The 27,561-nt window shown below is 41.0% G+C and overlaps 1 protein-coding gene across 3 annotated transcripts in view; it reads left to right on the top strand.

Moving 5' to 3' along the window:
* Positions 1-27,561, top strand: part of Klf12 (KLF transcription factor 12) — a 355,350-nt gene that overhangs the window by 54,633 nt on the left and 273,156 nt on the right. For 2 of the 3 annotated variants that reach the window (XM_051160912.1, XM_051160910.1), the window contains exon 3: positions 6,446-6,509. The exons of the other annotated variant lie outside the window; for it this stretch is intronic. In XM_051160912.1, the coding sequence (XP_051016869.1) occupies positions 6,489-6,509 (21 nt within the window). In that variant the 5' untranslated portion in view covers positions 6,446-6,488. The remainder of the gene's footprint in view (positions 1-6,445; positions 6,510-27,561) is intronic. 3 annotated transcript variants of the gene reach the window in all.

Here is a 27,561-nt window from a genome sequence, read left to right as displayed (position 1 = left end):
ATCCTTGAATATAAGCATGGCACAAATTACTTCTCAGGCCGTTATATTGAGCATAATACATGTAAGAGGGAATGCTTAATTCATTTGCCATGGTTACTTTTATTTGAGGGTTTGCTTGCTCTCTGGGTTCACGGAACAATGAAGGGTAGCAGAACAGAGGGAGAGAAGGAAGGGCACAGTAGTTTCTGGGTCCCTTGCTCTGGCCTTACCACTGCCCACTGCAAGTGCTGTTTCACACCACTTTCCTACCTCTTGCTCCAGCTGCCTCCTCAGTGGCACCTCCCTTCTTCAAATGTGTTCACCTTCCTATATTATTCTTACCATTTTTAAAAACAGTGAAGCCTTGTTCCGCGGAAGCATCTTCTTAGGGAAACAAAACTGGAAGTAGCAAAAGGTGCTTACAGACAGAATATATATATATATATATATATATATATATATATATATATATATATATATATGCAGTTACAATTCCTAGGGGATCACTATTGAATATGGGTTATTAATGACCTTTGAATCCCATCTCTCTTAATGCTGTTAGTTACCGCATCTCTGACTTGTCTTAGTGATTGAATTATGAAGACCACATAAAAGCATAGGGTGACAACCTTATTCTTCAGCCTGCCCAGGGTTTGTCTATAGGAAGCACACAGGCATGGTTGAAAGTCACACTTGAGAACTTTGTGTAGGTGGTCCAGCCCTCTAGTTGTAAGCAGAGTTGAAGTGCGGACATACTTTGTGTACTTGATAATGACTATTGGCAATAAAGGTGCAATTGTCATTTATAGAATATGAGATATGGACCATTTGGTCTTCTGTACACATTACAGACATTCTATTTTTCAGTTTACAATAAGTCAAACCAGAATGCAGTATGTGTTGGGGAGGATAGGCTTATGATATCAGCTTAACAAACAAGCTAAGGAGGGTGGATAAATGGTCAACAACTCATCATATTCCTCAAAAGTGTTTTATGATGCTGCTTTATGGTTTGCTTTCATATCTGGACCTTTACCATGATGTCACATAGCTCTTCTCGCATAGAAGATGTGTGTGTATGTGTGTGTGTGTGTGTGTGTGTGTGTGTGTGTGTGTGTGTAGGAAAAGACAGAACACCATAAAGTAGGCGAATAATTAGAAAATATGTCCCAGTGACTTCTATTTTGCTTCAGAGTGTTAGCATTTATACTCAGCAGGAAGACAAAGTCCTGTTCGCTCCTGTTGTGAAGACATTGTCCTTCACATGAGCAGATTTGCTGGTCACCTGTGACTCAGGTTTATCAACACCAGAACTTTAATTTGCTTCACTACAGAAGACAACATTTGTCCCATGGAAATCTACTTGGCTTTTTTCTCCTCCTTTGGTAGCAGATAGTACTGTGTTCTGATGCTCAGGAGTTCAGAGGAGAAACAGTAGGTGCCACCCGTCACTTAGCAACAAGGATTCTCCTTGTATCTAGCAGTCCTTTAAGTCAAAATAGCTCTAAGACCTACCACGTAGATTTGCATTTCTCTCCAGAAATATTTAGATGAAATGTCTAATATTTTTAGTTTCCAGGATAGTCACTGTGACAGATGATGCAGAAATAAATTTAAATAATAAAAAGTCAGCTAACAGAATGGAAACTTGAATAGTCAGAGTACAAACTGGGACCTGTTATACACTGTATCAGCTTTACATGCACAAAGCCTGCCTGTCAGCGCCCCTCATCGGCTGTTAAGCTCATGGTGACTGAGTGGAATACGTATATAGACCTTTACTACTTTATTTCTTTTCATCAGTACTGGAAAAATGCAAAGCCCACAAGTAATGAAGCAGTCACTTACAAACCGCAGTCTGGAAAACGGAATTCCAAATGGGGTTGCTGTAACAGCGGCAGAATTCAATTTGCCTGAAACAGAACAACTAAATTACCTTCAAGCAGACAGTGGGATACCCTGAGTTGTCAGGTGTCCGCAAACACATCCAAAGTGGGCTTCTCTGTCTCCATTTAAACAGACATAAAAGGACCTTCAGGAGACATCACAACAAGTGGACGGTTGGTGCCGAAGTGCTTAAGTGTTTTAAATTGTGACTTTGAAAGATTGAGAGCCCAGTAGAGAATTGAGCTGTGAGGAAGAGGGAACCACCTGGAAATGTAGAGAAACATTATGTCTGGATCCTCAAAGGTGTTCCAAACTCCTTATTTGTGGAAGATATCCCCTTTTGTTACAGCCAAAGCTATTTCTGTAGTCCATGGTGTAAAGTCTTTGAGTTCTACAGGACGCTGGACAATCGCATGTGGAAATTCTAAGATAGATAGAGAGAGAAAAGAAAGGAGATAGATGACCTGGAGGTTTCTCTGGTGCTTGTAACCACTAAAGAGCAGAGAGGCAGCCCTGCTTTCTCCTGCCCCCTCTGCTCCCGACACACATTTCATTTGTGGTTCCTGGAAACACCATTTTTGTTGAGAACAAACGTAAGATTCTACCCATGGCCTTTCCACATCCTCGTGTTTGTATTTCTGAGAACGGTAACATATCCTTTGCTGTCCTTTGTCTAATGGCAACATAGAACCCTCCTACAGCACAGGCAGGAGAGGACCAAAACAGTGTGTGATGAGGCTTTAACAATGTTCATAAAGATTTTTTATAACTACTTTAAAGAACACATACACACACACACACATGTGAGTACACCCAATTTGGGTGTTGGGGACTGAACTTGAGTCCTCAGCTCTTTTAAGCATTGAGCTATCTCTCCAGCCCAAGGATATTTTGGGTTTGGTTGTTCGCTTTTGTTTTTTTGTTTTCTTTTAAAATTTTTTTACCTTTGCTTTTAAAATAAATACAGAAAGAAGTGTGTTAATAGCACATCAGACACATGGACACTGAACATTTTGACATTTGCACTAAGCCAGCACTGCTTTATCCAGGAACATAGAGGACACTTGATGTGGTGCTGGTTTAAGTCAATGAATGTTAAATGTCTGTTTCTGTCAGTGTACTTGATAATATTATTGCCCCTGGTAAGTTACTGCAAAATCAAAAAAAAAGATTCTCTGGAGGGTTGATATGATTCCCAATAACCAATATAGGTGTCATGTTCAGTGGTCATTCCACTGAGAAGCTTAGCCAGAAGTTTCTGGAAGCTTCTACATGGCCAGATGCCATAGAGCTCCACGTGCAATAATGCATGTCATACCTGTCAGCTAAGATCGCTTCGTGTAGATGAACATAATTATTTTACTTCCACAGAGACACAAATACCAATGAGTGGTACACTATGAGTTACGAGTAGCTGTTATTTAGCACAGGATTTGTACTATAAAAGTGGACTGTAGTTTACCTTCAGAAAAAAGGACATAGATGGTAGTGATAGCCAACCCAGGATATGCTATCCCTAGTGCAAGTGTTTTGATGTGGCCACTGGTACTCAAAATGTCTCTGCTTAGAGAAGATTTAATTGATAATTTTAGAAATATATTTGGCTGGCATACGTAAATTGAATTCAAAAATTGATAAGAGAATAGCATTCCTGGAAATGTGCCATTTTCTATTTCTTCTCATGCCTTGGTTTTTAAAGGGATTTGAGAAACAAAATGGAGGTCCCTTAGCATGAATAAAATCTGAGACTCATCTGTTCTGTCACATGGCCTCCATTGAGCAGAATCTTTTTTTCATTTTACTTGTTAAATATTTCAGCCACCAATTAAAGAGTGCCAATTCTTCTGTGTACGGCACTTAAGGTTTTATAGATTGCTATGTAAACATTTCTCCAGTTAGAGGTGGCGTGGGAGACAGAGCAAAAATTATTATCATCATTTCTTGCCTCTGCGGGAAAGAAAATTGGACCTCCATGATACTGGGTGAGTCTTGTGAAGGGCGGGCAGCCAGTGACTGATGGCTGCTGAGCTTGGAGACCCATCTCCATAGCCCTACGCTAATCTCCAGTGTCTCACCTTCACGTGTGCTGTTCAAAGTATGGCAGGGAGGCTCCCAGGCCGAGCTGGATCTCAAACAGCTTCTTAGGAGTTTGAATTGGGGAGAAGCTAAGTTCATATGGTCTTAAAAGGCGGCTCTGTGTAGCTTTAAAGCAGCTATAGGGTTACGTTTAAATTGTAGTGAATCTGAAGGTAAGTGATAAAACTACACCATAAAGAATCGCATACTGCAACTTGGGACAAAAATATCAGATTCCCAGAGACCCTGGAATTATCTGAATTGTTTTGTTGGATACACAATATAACTCCAGTCAGTTTCATCAGCGTCAAGTGGCTCTTAAAGTGGTTCATGTGCTTAGGAAAACACTGGGATTCCGTACTGAATCCGCACATTCTGTCAAAGTGTGTGGTATTGTGTATGTATAGCTAGCACAGTTTAATGTTTAATTCTACAGACTGATTATATGGATTATGTAATTAGGGCCTAAATTGCTTGAGTAGCGTATCCACATAATAAACAGAGAAGGAAAGTTTATGTGATTTTTTTTTTCTTTTAGGTTTTCTGCTAGTTTTCTTCCTCCATTTATTTCACAGGCATTCGCTGATCTTCTCAAATTCTGTAGGCCCCCTCTTTGGTATACTGGGAGTCTTCTTTTTCCTGCAGAAATACAAATTGGCAGGGATGAGATTAGTAGGGCAGGATGAGGATAGCAAGGTGACTGAGGCCCCCTTGACCAGTCCCATTCCTGGTTCAAATCTCCTGTCTGTCCTGGGCTGTGGGAGAGGGCACATCTTTACATCGTACACAAAAGTGTCATTCAATCTAAAACAGATCTGGGTTCATGGAAGACTTTACATATATGGATGTTTAACCATTATTGGTGATTAAAAAAAAAATAGCCAAAATTAGGGTGTAAATGATGATGCATGCACTGCCACAATGAGGTATTATCTATGTTATATGAAACACTAATAGGTATAAATCACTAGAAAACAATCTTGATATAACCACCTTGTGGTACCCAGAGTTTCAGTTGTAGATCTCTCACTATATGCCAGAGTTCATGCTCAAGTCTCTGTCATAAAACTGTGTTTGTACACAACCTGTGTGATCCTCTTCCTGTGTGCTCTGATCAATAGTTGATTAGTCCACGGATGTGGAACTGCAATGCGTAGGTGTGACTGCACATTAAAATATGAAACTATACAGAGGCCTGCCTCGAAATGTACAAGATTGCAATTGGTGTTAAGGTATCTTGCCATTCTGCTAAGAAATTGGAACTGATTGAGATAAATGCACTCTGGACACTACAATGGGCAAGATGTGCTTGATGACATCATGTAGTTGATGACTTTCTGTGTATTTTATGGGATAGCACATTATGCCTTTATAATGCAAAGTAGCATTTTATTCTGAATTGCATGAGGGCGCTTCTTTTCTTTCATTAATATTAAAATATTACATTACATTTTTTAGTGGCATTTCTGGTAGTAAATTACAGCTCACATAGGGGTATGTCTTGAGACATAGCAAGGGGTCAGGTGGGGAGCTGAAAGCCAGATGGCATCATGTGGCAAGACCATGGAACCGTGAAGGGCTGTGCGTGAAGGCTGCACAGCACTTCCTCAAGGGCTTTGGCACCAAGAGGGTTCTCCTGTGTAGATGTACAGAAACACACACAGAAAGCTAGGCCATTTCCGTGGCGCATATACTGGGTACTGTCAACTGCCAGGCATGTCCCCTCTTGAGTGTAATTCCCGACCTAGAAAAGGAAAGAACTCTGGCTAATAAGCTGGATCCACTGAGTGCCAAAGAAAAGTTGTCTGATGAAGTGGAAATTCTGAAGCAGTTATGTAATCCTGAGTGAATAAATAGAAAGAGGTCTAAGACAGAGCCAAGTGGGGTAGATGGGCTGTTGTGTTCCAGCTCAGTCATATTTACTGTATTTGGTGAAATCCAGGTGTCCTAGAGATTTACAATTTTTTTTTTTTTACCAACAACACACATGTCAAAGTTTTGTGTATATGATTTTAGGAGGTGACATGCTTCTATTTAATATTTTTAAAGTGATTTCATTATTGGCTATCCCACAGATCCTCAAATTTAGCAATATTCACTATTCTCTACATTTGTGTCCCTTATAAAGGGAGAGTGATCATTTTCTCAATTTCTCTAAAATGTATAACTTACTAAGAATAATTGTCTTGAGGCTCTAGTTTAATTATCGGTGACTTCTTCACATACAGTGAATACACACCCAGCCCTGCGGTGGCCGTTTTCTCCTCAGCGCACCCCAGTCCCTCTGCTGCATCCCTTTCTAATCCCCTCCTTCATCTTCATCTAGGTATTTTTTTTTTTTTTAATCTCCTAAGGTATTGGCAGGGTGTCCCAGCTAATGCGACTTCCTCTACTGCCTCATTCCTTCAGGTGGACCCACCCCATCGCCAGCGTCCCTTTTCCCAACAAGCGACAAGTCTTACAGAACCCACTCTCACAGTAGCCTTTGATGTTTCCCTTGCAGGATCAATGTCACTGTAGAAACAAATGGATGAGTGAATATCCATATGAAGAGGAAAACCATAAAGGTTGGTTACTCAGTGTGGCTACACTGGGAAGGTTGCTACTCTGCTGAGTGGGACTCCGGCCAGTCACTAGAGCATTTCTTTGCCTGAATCAGAGAGAGGTCAGTCAGTGTCCAGTCACCATATGTAAAAGGCAATTGTTCCTTTCTCTCCCTTTAAACACACAATATTTATAAAGAGGCAATGTCTTTTACTCTTTGTGCTCTTTATGCTATCGTGGTTTTCCAGCTTTTTCTCTTCTGTTTTGACTATGCTGCATGTATCCTAGGCTGGCCTCAAACTCATGGTGTACTGAGTATGACCTTGCACTGGAGATCCCTGGTGCTGAGGTTATAGGACTGTGCCACTGTATCTCATTCACTTGGTGCACTCGAGGCCAGCTTCATACCAACTGAACTAAGTCTTCAGTCGTTGAGCCTGTATTTTAAGACCCAAATTTTAGTTGAACATCAAAAATGAGAAACATTTGATAATGACAGATTGCTGAGAAAAAAAGAGCCATATTGTACTTAATATGCAAAAGTTCCTATGAGCATACTGTAAACATAATATACGACCATCGTCAAATACAGTATCTTTGACTTCCCAAAGACAGGCTCAGCTTAAATGCTAATTGGAAGAAGGCCAAAATCTGTGAGTTACTGTGGCATTCCAGTGCTTGACATTATTTTGTTGTGGTAGTTAAACTAGTTTCTGGTACTTCCTAGTGTTATAACACTCTAGATAATAAGAAGAAAATTAGAGTATATTAAATAATCTTCATTTCATAGTTTTAGAAAATCAGCAGAGCCAGCACAGGGTTTTGTGCCTCATAGCTCCTTGTGTGGCTGTCTGCACCACACCCACAATTCATTGCTGTTCTTCTTCCAGCATGTTTACTTTTTCCCCTTAAATTTATATCACGGGGTGTCTTTCGCAGCCAGCCTTTTCTCACCGGTTCTTATAAATGATTTTCCATATTAGATATTCCTCTTTCGATTGGCCTTCTCCCACGCTCACTGTTAATCTTTTTCTTTCTTTCTACTTGAGTCTGCAAAGTTTTTAGAGAAGGGTTAATGAGTCAGTGATGGTAGCCAGGATATTTATGGGAGAATTGACACTATTTATCTTTCTACCCCAACTATTGCTGCCGTGGGCACATTTGCTTGCTGAGGTCTAACAGTGCCTGTGTGTCTTCTAGTGTGGAGGGTGGTGACATGCTAGTCAACTGGCTTTCTGAGACAGGAAAGAGGTATGGCCTTGCTTTTCTGTTTCTTTCTTTTTCCCCCAATTTTCATAGTGTAAGTGCTCCCATTGTGATTGGCTTGAGTAGATTACCAGCTGGGTTACAGGACTCCTTGAAATGTAACAGTTCCTTTTTATGAGCTCGTGATGAGCAGAGTCTAGCACGTCATTAATATTCCCATTTCTATGCTAAAGTTAAAATTTATGCCTTCAGACTAGTAGGATAAAAATAGTAAATGCACATTTTGTTACTTTACCTCACATGGATGCATCACTGACTTTTTTATTTGAATGGATCAGACTTTATAATTTTTGGGAGTATCATTGTTCTATATGTAATTTTGTGATGATAACTGAAGATGATGACAGAGCCAATCACCCCATCAGTCCTCACCCTGAGCGTGAAGTCACACTTTCCAAGTGGCCATGCCTTGTGCCCCTTGTTGCTCATTAGTCACCAGTTCCAATGTCTTCGTAGGGGAAATAGCAGCAAGGCTTTGATTATTATTTATTTGTTTGTGGTCTGGGCATAAAGATCTCTTGGTAGAGGGCTGAGTTCCTAGGCAGGAGGCCTGAGTTTGAGCCAGTACTCCATAAACTGGCTGTGGTGATACATTCCTGTATCCTAGCAGACAGGATGGGGAGGCAAGAAGAACAGAGTCTGAAGTCATCCTCCGCTGTATTTTTCTGTGTGTTTTTACTGATAATTTTCAACCACAGTTTTAGTCATTGTACCCTGTGGATGGAAAACATATTGACACTTGCTTTTAATCTCATTTGAAGGCTATGGCTACTTTAACAACATTTGAATCAGGGAGAGAATTGATGAGTTTGAAATTTTATGGGATTTTTTTCCTTAATATATCGACAAGGTCAATATTAAGACTAAGTTTTTTTTTTTTTTAAATACTACTTGAAAAAGAGTTTCTGCCATCTGCCTAATTGAAAAGGGATTTGAATATGGCTCCTCCAGTACTTTTGTACAGTTCCAGCTTGCCAGTGGTGATAAGGCCTTGCCAAGAGCCACAGAATATCACTCTGTTCCTCTTGGCCTCTGTTCCAAAATGCAAATCGCCTGCTTGGGATTTGTACAGTGTCTATTGTGTCCAGGAATCGTGCTTTCAGGACTGATCATCATCTGCCTCCTCATTAAAAATATATATTTCCTTTACATTCTTTTCCATATGCAACTCCGTTCACTTGAGGTTTCCCCTCTCCCATGGGTCATTCGAAAGCATCAAATACATTTTGAAAAGATTCCAGTCATCCACCACGTCCTCCTCACAAACACTGTTATCCGTCTGGTGTTTACTCATGAGTGTGCTTCCATAGTTGCTCCCACAGTGACATGGTGGCTTCTGTGGACATAGCTTTTAGCCTCTTTGATTTTCCAGGACATCATGTTTCCTCAGTGCTTCTCAGCAGCTGGCTTTGAGCAGATGTTTAAAACCCAGACTTGCATATACATTACCCCAGCTTATCAGAGTCCATGGTGAAAAGTCTTCCTGTGATCCACAGTTGTTGGAATTCCCCAGCGCCAGCACAGGGTGATGTGTATTCATTGCATGTGGAAAGCAAGAGGACAGTAGCTAGTCTCTGCTTTCCATGCATACCAAAGAGTTTGCTTCACAGCCATGGAAGTGTACAGTGGGGCTACCATGCTTTTCATCCTGTCCCCAGGCTGGATGTTCAAACAGGACAAAGGAGAATGATGGAATCCAGAGTTTCTTCCATCTTGAACTTGGTAGCTCTAGGTGCTCAGAAAACCACGGGGGGGGGGGAGGGAGGAGGAAGGGGATGGGCAGGGGGGGTAAGAAGGAACTGGGGCCCTGAACCTGGGCTGCACTAAAGCCCTTAAGGGTAGCAACCTGTTCTGTGAAGGTGAAATCGGAAGAAAAGCAAACCCTGGCTCTGCCATTCTCTCACGTGATCTTGGATTTCTCCTGTGTGAATTTCTATGATCTCTTCTGTAAAGTAGAACTAGTCCTGGTTGGCCTATGTGGGTTTATTTTATTTATTTATTTTTTAAGGTTTCTTTCGCAGTGTGGGGTTAGTTTTCTCAGTTAATAGAGTACTTGCCTAGCATGCACAATCCTGAGTTTGATCGGCCCCCTCAACACACACTTAAACTAACATGATGGCATTTGCCCGCCCTTTCAGCACTGCAGAATCAGAAATTCAAGGCAACCCAGCGAGTTTGAAGCCAGCCTGGGACATATATGTCCCTTCTTAAAAAATAGGAAAGAAATAAATAAAACTAGAATGTCCATTCCTGACAAAGATACGAACTCATGAAGCTCTGAGTGGTATTGAGTGATGATACCTTCTGTCAGAGAGTCATGACAGCATGAAGTCACTTCCTTTGAACTGCCCATTCTAGGGCTGAAGTCATTTTGCAGTCCCTGTAGATTGGAGGGCTGTGTACATTGTGAAGGCGGAAACACAGAGGAAGCTTGCCTTCCCACTTCCGGTTTTTTGTTTGTTTGTTTGTTTTAAATTCCTGATCAGGATGTCTGAGTGAGGAACTCATAACACTGTAGGTTATTTCTTAGATGTATGTCTTTGCATCTTTTTCCTTTGGCCTTCCTGGGACCTCTCAGGAGTAGTTTGTTAAGTACGTTGTTAAGATGTACTTTCATTTAAAGTGGACCTTTTCTTCCACCCCTGTCCTTGGCCTTGTGAGGATGTCTCAAGTTTCTCCTTGCTTTTACACTGTGCTTTGTCCTAACTTCCACCTGTTCCCTAATCACTTGCCCAATGAGCACCTTTTTCCTTTGTTTTTAATCAAGCATTTATCTTGGTGTTTTTTACTCCCAAAGTGGCCTTTTATCTTTCTAGTGTTTCATGACTTTGTCAGCTTGTTTTCATATCTTGGAATTCTCTTTTCTTTTGCTTGAACCCATATCCTCTTTCCCAAGTCTACACATCCACCAATTCCTTGAACTTGCTTTTTATTAAATATTTTTTATTTTTTTCATATACATTTATATTATTAAACATATATACAATAAACTGCCTATGGCAAGAAGAACCATGACACAGTCAGGTATTATATAAATGCTACATTCTTAGTGTTTTGGCTATTTCTATTTGACAGCCTTGAAGAAAACATCTTTCCTATCTTAATTTTATTCCTTCTCAAGTCTCTGATGGGATTGAAGACCTGAGAGCTTAGTTTTACAATTAAACTGTTTAGGGGTTAAGATGTTTTTAGGTCTAGATAGATGTTTTAAGTTGATAATGATGAGATATGATAGATACGGATTTACATTCAGAATTCCTTGAACTTTTTAAAGAGATCCTTTGCCTTGTGTGTGTTCAAGTGTGTGCGTATCATTGTCAGCTTTTCCCCCTCTCATACTGTGATATTTGTTCTGTCTCTCTTGATTTTGATATTTGCTGCTTTTATAGACAGGTTCTACTGTGCCTATCCCTGATTACCACACATTTGTACGAAAGACATGTTTGTTCAAAGTATGGAGTGAGAAGGGGTAGTGGTGGTTGGTTCTGAACCTGAATTGTGGGTGGGTCTGCGTGAAGTCGTCATTTCCAAAGACTCTGGACAGCAAAGCCCTTGAGATAAGGACTTCCGGTGGAGCTCCAAGGACATCCTCTTGGCAGACAGGCAGGCCTCTCTGAAATATCTTTCTGTGTTTACTGATTTCCCACCACTTTTTCTGCTTTCTAGGCTCTGATTTGTGCTCATCTCATTATGCCAGATGTTGGTTTTAATTGGAGAGTCACTGGGTAGCCCTTTCATAGCTCTGATTCGTGTTTTTAGGAGTTTGTGTTTTTCTCAAGGTCTGCGGAGGTGTGTGTCAGCTCTCAGGGGCGTTTCGTAGTTCCTACAGTTGGACAGTTATACCTTGACAATGAGTTTCTACCTTATTGTGGTCTAATTAAACATGGAGTTTTTCCTTCTTTGTGTGTGTGCACGCACACATGTTGTAGGACAGTGTGTATGCATGTATACATGTAGAAGCTCGATATAGCTGGTGGATGCGATCTTCAACTGCTTTCCACTCTGTCTGTTCATTCATTTGCTTATTTTGAGGCAGAGTCACTTACTGAACCAGATGTTGTCTGATTCAGCTACAGAGACTGGACAGCAAATCCTCGGGGTCCACTTCTCTCTGCGTGCCCTGCTTCACCCTGCCCTGTGCTGGAATTGCTTGTGTATGTTCCTGTGTGCAACTCGTTTACATGGATGCTGGGGATCAGACCCAGATCCTGAGCCATCTTCACAGGTCTTTCTGCTTCTTTTCTTATTGAATTTGTATTGTAGATCTTTGGTAGGTCTTTTCATGACCACAATCAGTCAGTATTCCAAGTGAGAGTACTGAATTTAAAATGTAGTAGTTAAAAACATGCTTTTGAAGCTTGACTACTGTTTCAAAATTTGTTCAACCTCGGGTCTTTGTTTTTGTTTTTGTTTTTTTTTTAGAGACAGACTCCCACTATGTATTTTTAGCTGTCTTTGTACTCACTGTGTAGACCAGGAGGTTCTCACACTCAGAGATCTGCCTGCCTCTGCCTCCTGAACTGTGGTATTAAAGATATGTGTCACTACTCCGTCCTTCTGACGCTGTCTTTCTCTCATTTAGTTGCTCTGCCTGTGATTATAATGACTATAAATAGTACCTACTGCTCAAATTTTGTTGAAAGTTAAATGAACCAAAGGTTTGGGAATCCCACCTGTTGGGAGGCTAAAACCAGAAGATCATTAAAATAGGAGTTCAAAACCAGCCTGGGCAACATATTTTTAAAAATTATAAGGCAAACTAAACCAACAGCAATGGAAAAATGAAAGCCATGCATACTTCCTGGTAGTTATTAATACTTAAGGAAAAGCTCACCTTATATACAGTGCTCAGGCATGAAATTCTCAAGAAAATTAAATTAAAAATTTATTGCTCTAAGTTGTGGGTATTTATTGTTTTAGTTTGTAGTCAATTTGGCCTTAGGAAAATGAGCTCTTCAGACGAGTATTTGTATTTTGTCTTCTGATTGACTAATGCACATGCTGGGATGGGGTGAGCCAGTTGCCCTGCTTTTATGGCAGCTTTTGTTAGGGTCTGACAAGAAAGACATGGTCTATTCTGGTGACAAGGAACCAGACAAGGATCAAGGAATACTTGGGTTCCTCTTGGGAGAAATCCTGTTCTTGGAGATGGTGCAATGATAGTCAGCACACAGGTTATCCTTTTTTTTTTTTTTTTTTTTTTTTTCAGTAATAAAACCAATCTTTTCATTGAACTTGTTATTTGGCAGTCACATACATATACATGATATATGCTTAATGTATTCTGATTACTCTCTTCCTATCCATTCTCTTATCCCTTATTCTCCTACCTATCCCCATCAGGCCCCCTTCATTGTTGCTAGCCCCTTTCCTACGTTCATGGCTTTGTTCGTTTGGTTGGTTTTGTGAGCCATTTTGTTAAGCTAGGGCTATATAAAGGAAAGCATTTACCTGGGCCTGGCTTACAGTTCAGAGATTTACTCCATTGTTATCATGGCAGGAAGCATGGCGGTGCACAGGCAGACATGGTGCTCGAGAAAGAGGTGAGAGGTCTACATGCCCATCCCCAGAGAGCAGGTAGAGGCAGTGACACTGGGCCTGATGTAAGCATGTCGATCCTCAAAGCCCACCTCTAGCGACACACTTCCTCCAACAAGACCACCTCTGCTCCAACAAGGCCACACCTCCTAATAGTGCCACTCTCTAGGAGCCTATGAGGGCCATTTTCACTCAAGCCACCACAGGGTCTATGAGTTCATGATTGCTGTGTGGCTCTATCTTGCCCAGGAGGTGACAGTTTGCAGCCTTCTCCTCATCTTCCTACTCTATAACCTTTCCACAGTGTTCCCTGAGGCACAGAGGGGCGGTATAAATCTCGTTTAGGGGCAGGCACTCACTCACCAATGCTTCTTAGCACCTTGGGCATGCATGAGTCTGCACTAACCATCATTCACTGCAAAGAGAGGCTTTTACAGTTAAGGCTGAGTAGTGCTAGTGTCTGGCAAGCACCTTACTGCTATGTCAGCTGTACTGTTAGAATTCAGGCCACATGTCTTGTTTGGAGATGGCGTTAAGTAGACCAGCCAGTGACCGTCAAAGACAATTTCTCCCTCTCTTCTTCCTCTACCTCTCTCAGTCACACGTTTGTTTCCTTGCACTTAAACATAGAGGTTCATAAGTTAATCTGTATGTCATCTTGTGTTGCATACCTGACCAACATGGTCTATATGTAGTGGCAGATTATTTGAAGAGCAATTATAAAAATTATATGGGCTATTTATTTTACATCTAAGCATTTCAATCAAGCAGTTTTAGTTTAACAAGACCATTGTAGTGGCAGAAAAATATTATTAAAGAAGTATATTGAAGGCTTCTAAGGTGGGTTTTTGGAGGCAGGAGATGGGGCTTGAAATATGGAACCACTGTCACTCAGACAGACCTTGGACTTGAGTGATCCTATAGGTATGTGGCACCATACCTCACTTATGTGTCTGATTTGTTGGGTGTGGTTCGCATCTGCACATTACTATCTTTGTGTTGGTTTTTAGATAGAATTTCACTATGTAGCCCAAGAAGGCTTCAAACTTGGGATCTTTTTCCTTCTGGCTCCTGAGTCTTAGGATGAGGATGACTTAAACAGTCATCTTCTTCTTCCTTCTTCTTCTTCTTCCTTCTTCTTCTTCTTCTTCTTCTTCTTCTTCTTCTTCTTCTTCTTCTTCTTCTTCTTCTTCTTCCTCCTTCTTCTTCTTCCTCCTCCTCCTTCTCCTTTCTTCTTCATCACCAAGATTTATTTATTTATTATTATGTATACAGTGTTCTATCTGCATGTAAATCTGCAGACCAGAATAGGGCACCAGATCACATTATAGATGGTTGTGAGCCACCATGTGGCTGCGGGGAACTGAACTCAGGACCTCTAGAAGAGCAGTCAGTGCTCCTAACTGCTGAGCCATCTCTCCAGCCCTTAAACAATCTTCTTTACACAAACTGATGCCAGTAGAGAATCTTATTATTCTCTTAAAGAGCATTTTTATTAACAAAAACACAGATAACAATTGACTCAAGCATTGAGTACAGTCCTTCATCTTATATGTTAATTCCGTGTTTCAGTGCAATTCCAGCCTAGTGGGAGTCAGGCTTACACATGTTCACCCTAAGAACCAGTTAATTACTAAGCTTCACCATGCTGTGTCACCCGTGTGTTTAGTCACAGTAATGCTGAAGCAAAGTGCTCTAACAGTTGTTTCCTGCAGCATTGTGACAGGTCACTATACACTCGTTCAAAAAAGAGCACCTATCTGGTATCTTAGGATTATGGCAGTCACAGTCCCAAATGGTCTCATAGGGATGTATTGGGACGCTGGCAAAGCTCCTTTCTGGAAACTGCATAGCAGAATTCATTTCTTTTACAGCTTCTTAGGCCATCACATTCCTTGGGCCTCACTCTCGATTTTCTCAGCTAGTTGTACTGGGCTCTGTCTCACATGTGGCATCCTCCTGGCTCTCTTCCTCCACCTCACCTCCATGGACATGACCACTAGGATGGCTTTGAACTCACTGAAGTGATACACAGCAACCCTGTTTTACAATCAGAAAGTGTGAAGCCTGTTTGTCTCGGCCATGCCATCCCCCTCGGCTATGTATCGTGACACAGGGAGAACTTCCAAAACTGGGAGCTTTATATGTTAGAGACCTTTATCCTTCCAACAGCAGGTTACAAAGTGCACCTGTGTTCGAGACTGCAGGTGTAGATAGCTTTTATTTTTGAGACGGGATCTTATTTTATGACTAAGATGGACCAGACATTGTCTTTTTCCTACCGATGCTATACAATTGCTGAGATCAGAGGCATGGGTCATTGTACCTAGTTTACATGTCATCATTTCTGTATGTGTGTGTATGCATATGTGTTCGAAATATTGCGAAAGTTTTCATTTATTGTTTGCATCAATGATCACACATTTATTGTAGTTTGTGCCAATTGTAGTAAATTTGGAGTGAAAATGAGAGAAAAATTTTAACTGGAGGAAAAGTTCCATTTAAATAATTTTGACTCATCTAAATGAAGTAATTGATGCTACTCACAGTTAACATTATAAAAATAGACTTAATTTTGTATTTTCATGAAATTTAATGGAATGTGCAGTCAAATAATCAAAAATCTTAATGTTCAAATTGTCTTGCAGTCTCATGTAGTCATAACTCTAGTTTCTATGTGTCTTTATGGCAGACGAGCTCTTGTAGAATTCATCAGACCTTTTAGCCTGGCAGTGTTCTTTCTTTCTCTACGTTGTGCCATACAGGATAGATTCAGATTCTACTTTCATGAATGAAAACTATTATACATTCCATGGTTGTCCAATAGTTATCCACATGGAGACAACCTATAAACCATTCAGGACCTGTGAGTCAAGTTCCATTAACATTTGGCTCAGCAACTGCCCATGAGTGACAACAAGTTTTTAGGGGCTGTGGCCTCATCCAGAGTACTAAGAGCCTTCAGATCTCAAAGTTTTTTCTTCAAGGAAGATATAAAGAAATCATTATAAAAGTAGGGAAGGGAGGCTCTATGTAGCTTCTAAAATTTATGCCCACAGAGCAGACAGCCAGGATGTCTATGGGAGCCCAGTCCATGAGAAGAAGTTTAGGTCATATTCAAATCTCTATTTTGCAGAATTAATTCATTTAATAAATAAGATTAGAGGGAAAAAGCTAAATGCCACTTGTAAAGAGGCCAATGACCAAAGCATACTTCTAGCAATATAACAGTGTTAGGATCCTAACACTGGTGCTTGAACTTTGTTGAAAGTCTTTTCCTCACATTGTATACAATGATAACCACTGGTGGACACTCTCAATGCTTTCACTGCAAGCCCATCTGTTTGTCCCTCCGTTATTCTGCACTCAGGTTGTAGCATGGAAGTCCCAGAGGCTGCTGGGAGTCTCCCTACATATCCATTAGGAAACCAGATACCTTGTGACAAATCATCATTTCATTCTTTAGTTCAGCACATCACCTGTGCCTTAGCATCCGAAGAGCAATGCTCACTTTGTTCTTGAAGTTGCTACTTGGGCTTCAGAGGCTGATGGTTAGAAGCACAGAAGACAATACATGGATGCATTGCTAATAGGTGTTGATTATCTACAGTGGACTCCTCTGGGTCTGTGGGCTACCTGCCTTTCGTGGGCCCTGAGACCCCATGTGCTCCCAAAGCAGCTTGGAAGGCAGAGAACATTGAACATGAGCCATGTCACCGTGAAGAGTCAGGCTACATTGTTTGCCCCCTATTCTGTTATTTAAGTGGCTTTATTGACCTTTAATTGCTAGAAGGGAGGAAAGGCAGTCTTAGGTACTTGTAATGTTTGGAATAGTACATGGAGCTTGGAGGACTGCAGTGAAGACAGAAGCCAGACAAGGCAACCCAGCTATGTGAAAAGGATCCGAAGACAAACAACAACGTCAGAGACAGCCCCCACTCTAATTGTTAGGGAACTCACACGAAGAACAAGCTGCACATCTGCTACATATATGTAGAGTGCCTAGGCCCAGCCCATGCATGCAGAGAGCAGCATTTTAATGACAGCATGTGTGAGCTGCACCCAAGGTCTGGACCCATGGGATGGCCATGGATGCAAAGGGGACACACAAGGCTGTTGTTTCCCTTTTGCCTGCTGGAGCAGCAGAAAGGCTCTTCAAACCCACAAGCTGTGGAACGGTGCAAGGAAAGGATTCTGGGGAGTATAGCAAACTCTGCTGAAATCCTTGGTGTCTGAAGGCATGCTGTAGCCTATCTCTTCATTCCTTTTCTCTCGGGTGGTTATGTGTTCCCACTCTACCCTCTTTCCTACTTGGAGAGTGCAGATATTAGACCCTGTTTGGTCCTTGCTATTTTTCACTGATCTTTCCATTCCTACTTGAAGACTTGTAGCCCTGGCCTTTGACTCTGCTGCCATCTAAATGAATATCCTTCCATGACCGTGATTACTATGCCTTGGAAGACCATCTCCCTAGGCCTAGTTTGTCACGTTCCCCATTTATCACAAGAACAAAGACCTAGAGGCTTCTTCTCTAGTAAATGGTACTTGACTCAAACATTTGCCATCTGTTGTTGTGGAAACTTTTCTGTCTCTTATCCTCTACCGCTTGATGCTGTAGACCAGTGGGCCTCCCCATTCCTAATGCTGTGACCATTTAATTCATGTTGTGATGACCTCCCAAAACATAAAATAATTTTCATTGCTACTTCATAACTGTAATTTGTCTATGGTTACGAATCATAATGTAAACATCTGATATGAGGATATCTGATATGTGAACCCTACGGTAAGGTTGTTTGACCCCCAAAGGGGTCTCGACCCACGGGTTGAGAACTACTGCTGTAGACTCTTCAGCTGCAGTGTGAATGCGGGGAGGTGCGTTTGGGGGCATAATGAGGAGAGGCAGCTTCAGTTTGTACAAAACAGAAATACACTGGTGACCTTGGTGTTACATCCTTATCACAAGGTGTAAAGTGTAGAATGACATGTAGAAGCTTCTTGTCTACAGTATGAGTGACTGTCAGGGCCCATAGCAGTAGGCTTGAGGCAAGACAGTTGGAGAACAACTGAGGTGGTGCATAAGCTGGGGGCCTTCTGACTTGAGGTCTTTGAACAAGGTGGTACCAATGCTGGAGGGAAGACCAAATGCGAGGAGCAGAGGGTCACCCCAGCACTTGATGAAGCTGAAGTGTGCCTGCCTCAAGAATGGTGACCTAGGGTAGCTCTCTAAAGCAAGGATGGGCTGACAAGGACTTCTTCCATGACACATCCTATTTCTTAGTGAGGGATGGGCGTTTGTTAAGGACTAGGTTGGTAGACAGGGGCAGTGCATTCTTCCTCTGGGCTGAACACACATGCCTTGACTAGCAGGCACAGTGCTGTACCTGTAACCCCAGCAGTAGAGGTGCATATAGCATGATCCAGAGTTGAAGGTCATCTTGGGCTTCCTAATGAGTTCAAAACAAGTCTGGGCTACATAGAGACCCTAAAGGCCCTTTCTCAACATCCCCTCCAAAAGAGAAAAAGAACACAGCATTAACAACACAGAATTCTACCACTTTCCCCAGAAGGAATTTGGCTTTAACCTGTCATTTAGCTGAAGGAGGAATGCCAGATTACATTTATATATTTATGCATTTAGTAAATTTCTATATGTGTGCATGTGGGTGGGTAGAGGAGGGCAGTGTGCACTCACCTAGTTCATGAGTGCATATTTCCTGGTTTTCCTCTTTTCATTTTCTAAAAGTGTGTTAACTTTAAGTTGAACTTATTGTTTTCTAACACTAGGAACCCTGAAACTAAGACATTTAGTGATTCTTACTATGTACTTAGTTCTTTGAAGTGGGGAACACTTTGAAGATTGGCATTATTAAGCTATGGACAGAAGGATGCAAACGTGTTACCTGTCGAGTTTGGAGCGTTTATCCCTGCTGTGCTGCAATACGTTTCTTCTGAAAGGGAACCCATAAGAGGCTCTGACTGCGACTTGCTACTTCCATCTGTAACTGCCTCTATCAATCTCTGGAATACTGTGGGATTGCACAAACTTGCCCAAGAGTTACAACAGAAAATCAAATATCTAATCTCCACATTATGACATTATTTATACATTGTTTCAGAAAGTTCTTTCAGGGCTGAAAAATGTCCAGCAGAGAACTTAAGGTGGAGGTGGTTCTCTCAAAAATACCCCTGTGGGAAGGGGGAGGGGGGAGTGACAATTAGGTAGAGAAGCGGCAGGCACAGTTTACTTTTTCAAAGGAACTGGGTGGTGGGCTCCTGTTTCTAGCTCTCTTGGTTCTAGAGTGAGCCTTAAATGCCTCTGAAATACTAACTTGTCCTTAGTGATGATTGCAGCCCCATCTTGCCTCTCAGCTGTCATAGGAATTAAAGACAGCTCAAACATGGAATATCTGTCGGGTGGCCTGTCCTGCACTTGGACCATTTCCTTGCCCAGCAGAGTCTGAATAGTCAGAGACAGTGTTTGCGGGGCAGTCGAGGCTCATCCTTGTTGATTTTACGCTGTAGCTGGTTGTCTTTGAACTGCCAATCCTCCTGTTGCAGCCTCCCCTATAATAGAATGCCAAAAGTATGGCACTGGCTGATGAATACTTTAGGAGAGGATAAAAGTAATTCTCAAATACTTTAAGATAAAAATTATATATATAGCTCCATATAGGATATAAAATATGTGTGAGATATATTATTATATCATAGATAGATAGATGGTTCTTTTCCTACCCTGTGTGTATGTACATTCTAGGGAATCAAACATAGGATATTAGGCTTGGAAGCAGACAGCTTTATTCACTGAGTCATCTTACCTGCCAGAATTCTGTGATGTTTTTTATCATTATTTGTATAATTCAGTTGTTATTTTTATATTCCATTTAGGTTTTTGCCATGTGAGGTGGTGTTGGCTTGGCTCAGTGTGTTGGTGCCTGATGTAGACATGAAAATAAGATCATTGCACATTTCCTGGGAAGAACTGACAGATGTGGTGATGTATGTGTGTGTGTGTGTGTGTGTGTCTGTGTGTGTGTCTGTGTGTGTGTGTGTGTGTGTGTGTGTAAGATATGTGTGAAAGAACAACTATCCAAGTCCCATCCAGTAATTCAGAAAATGATGTAAGAACCTTTTGCTTGGATTCTAACCCTGAATGTGATGTTTTTGTCTTTGAACTGAGTTTAATAGTAATCACATATGAATGCAAAAATACTCGTTCTTACTGTGTGGGAAAAGTTTTGGTGAGAGATGCTCAATCGAGTGCTCCATGACATCTTACCCTATTTACAACATGTGGTCCTATAAGAGTACAGTAGAGCAAAATGTCCTTGTAGCCCAGAGACTTTAAGACTGTGCTAAGGTCACATCTCAGTGCCTTGCCCATGTCCTTATGGTGAAACTAGTATAAATCAGCCTCCTGCGCTGCCCGTCATGTAAAACACTCCATTGACTTATGTAGGGCACATGCTGGATAATGGTGGTAGATGATTTAGTACTTGTTTACGTACTTAGTGAACTTTGCACTTTATCATGACTGGAGTGTGATGACTTAAGACATACCATGTGCCTCAGGCATTGCTTGGTATTCACAAGGATTCATGATTCCATCACTGTTCTATGCTTGAAATAATCTTGTGCTGTTTGGTCCATTGTGGTGCTAGGAACAATAGGCTGTGGAATCTGTGTCTGAAATATAGTCTCTGTGTGTGCAAAAGATAGTGCCATCTAGGTATGTGTAAGGTTCTTCTGCGATATTTGTGCCACAGTGACATCCAAGGGCAGTTCATATCTCTGGACTTCACCTCAAAAGTCACATGAGTGTATCTAGTTCTGGGGCGACACCTTGTAGATGCCACCAACCCAGACTTGAAGAATTAAATTTCTAGCATTATGAAGATGTTCTAGTGAAAAGGAATCATAAGCTGCGATCTAAGGTTGCCAGAGGTAAAGTAGAGAACAGGTTAAGTGGTTTGGAGAGAGGCATAGGTGAGAAAGAATTCATAGCCTGGTGGGGAATTTGAAAAAAGTCTTTAAGAAGAGAAGTTTAATATGTACTGTATAAACGGTGAGTAGCTTTTAAAGAAATTTTTAGAAAAGCATTGACAGGCTGGGATTGCATTTAGAGCCAAAGATGTGTAAAAAAAATTGAAATGTGAGTAAGGATTACCTGATGGAAGAGTGGTGCTGGTGTCTTCACGGGGTCTCCATTCACTTGGAAAGTGCAGAGAAATGCATGATGGGAAGCGCATTTAGGAGATAAATTAAGTGAAGAATTATTTGTTTAACAAATTAGATGTAGGGTTGAAGGCAGAAAATGTTACAAAGGATTTTGAGGTCTGCTTGGATATCTGGGCAATCAGGTTTGCAAAGCATAAGGCAATTTTAAAAAAATCTGTTGGAAACAACAAAGCTTTTAGAATGATAAGATTACTCTCCTTGATGGTCAGGAATTTGAACTCCGGGCCTCAAGGCACTGTAGGCAAGAGCTCCGACACTGAGCTGCATGCTAAGCACATATGTCACTACAAAATACTTAAGGTGAAGTTGATGGGAACATTAGGTTTTTAGGTGTATATACCTGTCTCAGAAATGGAAGGATTATGTTTCCTGTTGAAATAGGAACATACAGAAATAAAACATGAAAATCAATGGAAGTTCATTTTTTAAATTTTTTGTAATATTTTATTAATTTATTCATATTACATCTCAATTGTTATCTCATCCCTTGTATCCTCCCATTCCTCCCTCCCTCCCACATTTCCCCTACTCTCGTCTCCCTATGACTGTGACTAGAGGGGGACCTCCTCCCCTGTATATGCTCATAGGGTATCCAGTCTCTTCTTGGTAGCCTACTATCCTTCCTCTGAGTGCTACCAGGCCTCCCCATCAAGGAGACATGGTCACATATGGGGCACCAGAGTTCGTGTGAAAGTCAGTCCCCATTGTCCACTCAACTGTGGAGAATGTCCTGTCCATTGGCTAGATCTGGGTAGGGGTTCGAAGTTCACTGCACGTATTGTTCTTGGCTGGTGTCATAGTTTGAGCAGGACCCCTGGGCCCAGATCCGCCCATTATAATGTTCTTATTGTAGGTTTCTAGGACCCTCTGGATCCTTCTATTTCCTCATTCTCCCATGCTTCTCTTGCCTAAAGTCCCAATAGGATATCCTCCCCCTCTGACCCACTTTCCTGATAAGTGAAGACGTTCATGGGACATTTTGACAAAGAAGCCAAATCTATTCAATGGAAAAACAATAGCATCTTCAACAAATGGTGCTGGTCTAACTGGATGTCTACATGTAGAAAAATGCAATTAGACCCATATTTCTCACCATGCACAAAACTTAAGTCCAAGTGGATTAAAGACCTCAACATAAAACCAGAGATATTAAATTGGTTAGAGGAAAAAGTAGGGAAGAGCCTGGAACACATTGGCACAGGAGACAACTTCCTGAACGGAACACCAACAGCCCAGGCCTTAAGGTCAACAATTAATAAATGGGACCTCACGAGGCTGAGAAGCTTCTGTAAGGCAGGAGACACTGTCAACAGAACAAAGCAACATCTTACAGACTAGGAAAAGGTTTTCACCAATCCTACATCTGACAAAGGTCTGATATCCAAAACATATAAAGAACTCAAGAAATTAAACACCACCAAACCAAATAACCCAATTAAAAAATGGAACTCAGAACTAAACAGAGACTTCTCAACAGAGGAATATCAAATGGCTGAGAAACACTTAAAGAAATGCTCAATGTCCTTAGTCATCAGAGAAATGCAACTCAAAAGGACACTGAGATTTTATCTTACACCCATCAGAATGGCTAAGATCAAAAATCCAAGTGACACCACATGCTGGAGAGGATGTGGAGAGAGAGGAACACTCTGTCATTGCTGGTGGGAATGCAAACTGGTACAGCCACTTTGGAAATCTATCTGGGGCTTTCTCAGAAAAATAGGAATAGGGCTTCCTCAAGACCCAGCTATTCCACTTCTTGGAATATACCCAGAAAATGCTCCACCATACAACAGGGACATATGTTCAACCATTTTCATAGTGGCCTTATTCAAAATAGCCAGGACATGGAAACAGCCTAAGTGTCCCTCAGTAGAAGAATGGATAAAGAAACTGTGGTACATTTACACTATGGAATACTACTCAGCTGTTAAAAGCAAGGAATTCCTGACATTTATGGACAAATGGATTGAGCTAGAAATGATCATAATGAGCGAGTTCACCCAGAAGCAGAAAGAGTCAAATGGTATATACTCATTTCTTAGATTTTAATATTTCCTTTTAGTGATAGGTTAGGAGATTCACAAATGTATTAGCTAACTGCTACCACAAAATATATAATTTGACCCTGCGACAAAGATATAACTTCATTAATTTTCTATTATTTTACACCAAATGATATTTACATTTAAGTCATTTTGAGTGCATGCCTCTGTTTCTTTTCCATTAAAATATTTCTTCTAGTGTATTTCTTGGCCAACTAGGTTTCACTCTGAATTGAGCTTTCAGAATAATCATAAAAGTCTCGCTTCTCTGAGGCATTCTGTGTTTCAGTGTATCTTTAGTTCCTTTCATGTTCTCATATCAGACTGATTTGATAATAAAGGAACTGGATTACATCTTCCCTGAGAACTTTCCAGAAATTTAGTTTCAGTTTAGATTCTTTCAGTTACAGTGTTTACATTAGTGATTCACTGGTTTTCACTATTAAGTGGCTCACCTTATGAAAGCTTTAGGTTTCCATATCCCTTGACTCCTTGCATGTTTAACTGTCTGTTTACTTATGGGGCTATGTTGCCTTGTTCTAAGATTCTTAGGTCTTGCTTAGAATTCTCAAGGTATTGTTTCTCTGTCTCAAAGTACTGAATGTTCCTAACAAAGGAGTGGAAGCATTTTGATTTCCCCTTCATGGAAGGAATTTGCTCCTCTGAACACCTGCAGAATTTTTCCTTTCCCTGGAAGTTTAGTAAAGAGGATATGGCGGAATATAGGTTTACTAAGAGTAAGGCTTACGAAGAGTATGACTCTCTTTGAATTACCCCTCATTAGTTTTCTTTGGGGCTCAGTCTGTTATTTGCATCTGTTCTTCGTGTCAGAGGAACATTCACACTACTGTCATTTCAAACAACATTTCTATGCAGCTTTTAGGTTTATCCTCTTCAATACTGGAACTTTCTTGGTTTTCTTATGACTCTTAAACATTCCTCCACAGAAGAGTGGGTTTGTCTTCGTTCTTTGCAGTCATTCGAAATTAGTTAAGCTCCTTTCCTGCCTTAACAATTCATCTTTCAAGTAGTACTGACTTTTTCTCCCCTCCTTTTCATCCTCATTTTTTCCCTCTCCCCTCTTTCTCTCCCTCTCTCCCTCCCTTTCCCCTTTCTCCCTCTCCCTACACAGTGATTTATAACTTTGTGTTTGTACCATTTCTCTGTATTTCAATCATGCCTTTCTTGTTTTCTTGATGATGTAGTTTTATTTGTAACTAGTAAATTGACAGATTTGCTCAATATCTTTTATTGCTTTTTGCAAAATCTTAATTTATTTTATGTTTTCTTTGTGTCCATGATTACTGGTCCTCTGGTCTTCAAATTTAAGTTGTTATTTTTATCTATGAATATTATTAGTGTGCTGAGTTCAGAGGGTACGTCTTGGGAGTCAGCTCTTCCCATCTACCTCTGAAAGGTACTTTAGAGTGAAATCTAGAAGGCCAAGAAATAGGATAAAAGAAATAATCTAAATGGAACCTACCAGGAGTCTTCAGTGAGATAATCACAAGGGAAGCACCATTTACAAAGGGCGGACACTTTGTGTTCTGTCTTCAGTGATAAGTACCAAAGTCCTGTGTGTTTTCTAGGACTGATGTTCAGTTGTCAGGCTTGCCAGGCAAAGCACTTTCTCTAACCAAAGCCTGCCCTTGGCTCTGAGGTTTAGCTGTTGCTGCCACTTTAATCCTTCTATAAAATGAACCTTTCTGCTTCTACACTGCATTCAAGTGTTCAAGTGGGCGTTCTCATTTTTCTCCTCTGGTTCCCGTGCTTCCGTGTTGTTCTGTGGGATGCGGACATATCTGCCACATGGTGTAGCCTCACTTCCTCAGGGTGGGCAGCTCCTCTGTTAGCGTTGACATAGGATTGCTCAATCTTCTTTTCCTTTTTTGATGTTGTGGTTTAGATCTGTTTTCCCTTGGGGCCTATAAACTAGGGACTTGCTTACTGTCGGAAGAGTGTGTTGGCACTTGTTTTGTGTAGTGCTGTGCTAGGCCCAGGTCATCTGTGTCCCTTACCCATTTTGGGGCAACTACAGCTCCCACAGAAAGGAGCTTTCCCACGCACATACTTGCAAAGGCAGGAGACTGCTCTGAACCATTCAACTGAGTGTCGTAGAGTTAGTCACTTTTGTTTTGTCCTGTTTGGTCCTGTGGCTTTTCTGTTCTTCGATGTGAGCCCTATTACTTAGATTTTAATTTGAACTTGAATTTTCTTCACAGAGGAATTAAGTATTTAAAATCACTATGTGGCCCATAGGAACATGGTCAGGGTTATTCCACACGTTTCCTAGGATAACATCATTCAGAAATCTTCTTCTTTTCGAGTTGGCTATAGCCCAGTCAATCAACCTAGAAACAAATAACCTTAAAGGGCCTCATGCCCAAACTATCCCTCCTTGGGCTGTCTGGCTTTCTGCCAGTTCAAGATTCTGAGATTTACACCTGAGGTGCACAGCTGCAAGACCCCCTTGGCCAGTGCCCTGTGGAGCCCCAGGCTTCCGGTGCTCTCGCCCATATCTCCTGGTGCCGGGATGATCATTGCTACTGAGATAAATCTGACTGTCACTTGGGCAAATATACAGGTCTGTTCTGTACTCCTGGTGATTCATTAAGTCTTTAGAGGGCAGGAGGGCAGTGGGGCGGGGGTCATGCTAGGGCAAGATTTCAGCCAGGAGTGTGTCACCCCTTATCGATTTACCAGTTATTTGTTTCCCTTATGTTTGAAGTTGATCCACTGTAGCTGTGATTACTGTGGGCTCTATCGGAAACACTGGAGATGAGAAAAGTACATGGAAATTTATAAATTTACAAGGAACTCGACATCGGCCTTGGAGTAGATGTCTCCCTTGGTTGGTGTGGGCTCACAGTGTTTAGCTTTTCTCGCTGTTGGTGTAATCCTTTCACACCTCTGAGATGACAGAGAAGGGAACTGTTGTTTATGGGGCATATTCCGATTGACTGAGTGTGACTGTGGAGCCCAGATCTCTGGGCTGTAAATTATTATTCAACCCTGTTAGTGATTTTATTGATTGGATTAATTATTAAAAATTTAATTCTAACCTCATTTTTAAAGACCTTACAGGAGTCTTCGGTCAAACATTTATAGACAGAGCAACATTTGCAAAGGAGAGAAGTTTTGTGTCCTATCCATTTCTTTTGGTTTTTTTTTTTTTCCTTTTTTTTAAAATTAATTTATTCTTGTTACATCTCAATGGCTATCCCATCCCTTGTATCCTCCCATTCTTCCCTCCCTCCCATTTCCCCCTTATCCCCTCCTCTTAATCCTAATGAATCAAAACTTTTATAATGATAAAATAATTTTCAAAACCTTGTATAGTAATTATATTGGCACAGTGATATGATTCTTATGTTTGTGAATATTAAGTTTTCTCCTTTCTCAAAACATTTCAGAATTTGATCATTTTCTTTGACTTTTATTATAACCATCTAGACATATATAGTTTTCCTTTTCTATGCCTTGATTTATTTCTTTTTGTCTGATTTAGCAAACATTTTCAATTGGTTTAGTGTATCCAGTTTCAGTCTGCAAGTGAATAAAAAAAGTACAAGCAAACAAAATCATTTACAAACAATCCTTCCTATTCCCCTTTGAGTCATTAGGTTTGTTCAGCTAAAATTCCATTAGCTCTCGTTCTTCATAGTTCATATTACCTCCTGAGTGCAGTGTATGTTTTCATTGTTAACTGTAGTCACACGTACACTGTATTGGCTGTGCTGAAAGTGCCTGCTATTATGACGGAGTTCCCTCATTTAGAGCCCAGGGGAAATATTCACCAGAGGACTCTTAACCGGGGGCCTCAGAGGATTAGAGTTATGGTTTACAGATGAATATCTTTTCCTGTCTTGAAACATACTGCCATGGAAGAACACCTTACCCAGGGAGGGTAGTCACACGGCACAGCACTGAGAGGGGATCAGTAGGTTTTCTGGTATTTGGCAGAGCATTATGGACCCACTAGCTG

Source organism: Acomys russatus, chromosome 18 (genome assembly GCF_903995435.1).
Source record: "Acomys russatus chromosome 18, mAcoRus1.1, whole genome shotgun sequence".
Taxonomy (NCBI): Eukaryota; Metazoa; Chordata; class Mammalia; order Rodentia; family Muridae; genus Acomys; species Acomys russatus.
This window is presented reverse-complemented; position numbering and strand designations above follow the sequence as displayed.